At 52.7% G+C, this 3127-nt stretch overlaps 1 protein-coding gene across 1 annotated transcript in view; it reads right to left on the bottom strand.

The window, feature by feature from the left end:
- Window positions 1-3127, bottom strand: part of RRM2B (ribonucleotide reductase regulatory TP53 inducible subunit M2B) — a 34289-nt gene that overhangs the window by 15212 nt on the left and 15950 nt on the right. The window contains exon 5 of the mRNA XM_019519395.1: window positions 2172-2305. Coding sequence (XP_019374940.1) covers window positions 2172-2305 — 134 coding nt within the window. The remainder of the gene's footprint in view (window positions 1-2171; window positions 2306-3127) is intronic.

A 3127-nucleotide genomic window follows, 5' to 3' on the forward strand; every position in this document is an offset into this window, starting at 1 on the left:
GACAGGTATGGGGTTTCTAGGGGGCTGTGGGATGTGGGGAGAGGGAAGGTGGCTGGGGAGGTGTGTGGCTGTGTGTGCATGCGCACAGCAGTGAGCAGGGCTCCCCCCAGAGGTGAATGGGTGTGTGTGGGGGAGTGTGCAATTTGTGGGCGGGTCTGGCAGAGGGTGTGTGGATGCAGTGTTTGTGGGGTGTGTGATTGTGTGTAGGGGAGGGTTTCAGGGTATGGGGGCCTGTGCATGCACCCCCTTGAGCCAGTCAGCACCTGCCCCTGCCCCACAACAGCCTGAGCCCGTGCACCCTGTGGCACCTCCCAGCCACCACCAACTGCGCCTGTTCTGCACTGGCCAGCCATTTGTATTATGTACTTCAGCATGCAGAGAGCCAAGAGTGCAGCCCAGCAGCTTGGAGAGCAGTGGCTGGCTGGTAAGTCTGTTGCAGGGAAGGGAAGCAGGGGGCAGATTGTGGACCCCATGGTGAGGGAGGGAACAGGGCTGGAGTAGGTGCTGCCCAGCCAGGGTGGGGTGGGGCATGGGACCGAGTTGCGAGCAACTTGTTTTAAGGTGAAGATCACTTTTTGAAGTAAAGGGCAAACCAGAATCTACTGTGCTCCCTCCCCCAACCCCGCCCAGCAAGTCAGTCTGGTGTGGGGGGAGGGCCACATCGAGGCCCCCACAGTGAGGTAGGGGGTGGGGCAGAGGTGAGGGAGGCCCAGCCCAGGCTGGGCAAGGGTCAGAGCTCCCACCACTGGACACACCCCAATGGAGGCTTGGGGGCACATGCTCCCTCCAGTCTGTGCATGGGGCCAGGTGGCTACTGCTGTGCATTGGGCTTTGCACCCTGAGCCCCAATGGAGGCCTGGGGGGCACATGCTCCCCCACAATCTGTACGTGGAGCCAAGCAGCTGCCACTGTGCATTAGGCTTTGTGTCCCAAGCCCTGCTGCAGCTCGAGGCGCAAAGCCCAAAGCACAGCAGCAGCTGCCTGGCCCCATGTACAGACTGGGGAGAGCATGTGCCCCCTGGGCCTCCATCGGGGTGCATGCAGTGGCAGGAGCCGCCCCTCATGCACCTAGATGAGCCACCCAGGCTCTGACTTTTCCCCAGCCAGGGCCCCACTCATTTGGTGGCAGGGGGTGTGGAGGGGGATCGTCCCACAGCAGCATGGGGTGTGGCTCAGCAAAGCCACGTGCAACCTGCCGCCTGTACATCCAACCACTTCTGGACTGCGTCCTGACCACTCCCCACGTCATGCTGCTCCTGATCACGGAGCCTGACAGTTGATCTCAGTCTGGGGGGACTAGCCACCCCAGACTGAGATCAATTGTTAGAGGCTCCCCAATCAACCACTGATAGATTGTGGAGGTCGGTGACCACTGATCTAGTGCTAAATAACTTCAATCTGTTTCCCACCTCTGAACTCTTCTTTTAAATATAGTTTGGAAAGGGCTTTCTTCTACACAGGATCTCACTCCTTCCGCAGCTTAATATCTTTATATCCAACTGGACTCCAGGATTACCATGCTTCCTAGGCCTATGGTAGAAGGAAGGATGCCCATCTGTGCAGAGGACATGCCTCTCCTGTGCTGTCACCACACTACACATGAAAGATATGACTAAAACCCTACAAAGAGGCTAAAAGTGTGGAGGGGATGCTATAGATGTGTGACAGAGTTGGGAGAGGCAGGGGAACCACCACCTCTCCTCTAACCAGGATGCAGACCAGCTCCAGAGCCACTGTGATGTACAGGCTGAGCATCACAGAAATAATACAGAAATAAGACCTGTGCTTTCTCCCTGCCCCTCCAACCTTGACAGCATCAAAAGAGCTTTGCCATAGTTAGTAACTCATTCCACTTCACTGCTGGATTCCCTTTCCCTCATGGCCATGTGCTCCCCTCACCTGCTTAAATGATTTCTCCCCTTCCTCTCCTCTTTCTCTTTGGCACTTGCCACTGTGCTCCCCAGCTTCCTTCCATCCCTGCAGTCAGAGGTGGGCCTCTGCCTGATTGTTACTGGTAGGACTTGAGGCATACGAGGGCAATAGCTCAGCACGAAAAGGGGACACCATACAGGTAAAATTCTGCCGCTCCCCTCCGGCCTGGCAATTCACTTTCTGGTGCCACATTATGACACTTAACAAGCTCAGAACATGTGTAATGCTCTATGTATTACCTCATCTCTGCTAATGAGCTCATTGGAGAAAGTCAGTCCAGGCATCAGGCCTCTCTTCTTCAGCCAAAATATGGCAGCAAAAGATCCTGAGAAGAAGATTCCTTCCACTGCAGCAAAGGCAACCACTCTCTCCCCTGTTGAATACAACATACTTGTAGTTAGACACAGTCCAGATGTGCTGTTTGTTGCAACAAAAACATGCAGACAGCAAATCACACTAATCATCCCCATTAACCCACGCTTGCAATGCAGCCACATACACACTATACAAGGTAACAGGAAACACAGTCAATGCCTATTTAAAGCAACACCTTGTCAGAGCAACATCTCACCTAGAAGTATTTTCTTATTGTACGTTCAGATGACACTTCCTAGTACAGCAACCACCACTGAGGAGTAATACAGTACACAAGCACAGACATGTTGCTACTTCCAGGCATTAACTGGATAGGATATCCTAATTAAATTCTCACTACAGTTTCAATCACCCAAAGCAGGCAGGACATCAGGCCTATACTACTTGCTCCTCCCGAGAGGAGAGATGGTCTGTGATACGGACAAGATTCAGTTCTGGATTTCTTAGAGGTCATTGGCTTCTGCATTTCAAGTTCTGGTAGAAGGGGGGAAATATTTTACTGCCTAACAGGGGCAAGGCAAGATGCAGTTCACTCAGATTAAGAAAGAACTTTGCATTCATATTGCATATTCCATCTGAGGAAGCTGCAGCATTTCCACACATAACACTGGAAAAACAGCTTACAATTTTCAGTGTCTGCAAATGTAAGCATGTATTTTCTTCTAGGTTGGCAGATCTCCTCCGGCAGGCTTTAAACTAGGCTTGTTGGAGGAAGGGGAAGACAGGGGCGGAGGAAACATCAGACTGCCAAACCAAGCAACACCCACAAGTACAGCCCAGTCTAGGCCGACGAGCAGAACATATACACAGGTAAGCAACA

This window comes from Gavialis gangeticus, unplaced genomic scaffold (assembly GCF_001723915.1).
Source record: "Gavialis gangeticus isolate Ggan-Ray unplaced genomic scaffold, GavGan_comp1, whole genome shotgun sequence".
NCBI lineage: Eukaryota > Metazoa > Chordata > Crocodylia > Gavialidae > Gavialis > Gavialis gangeticus.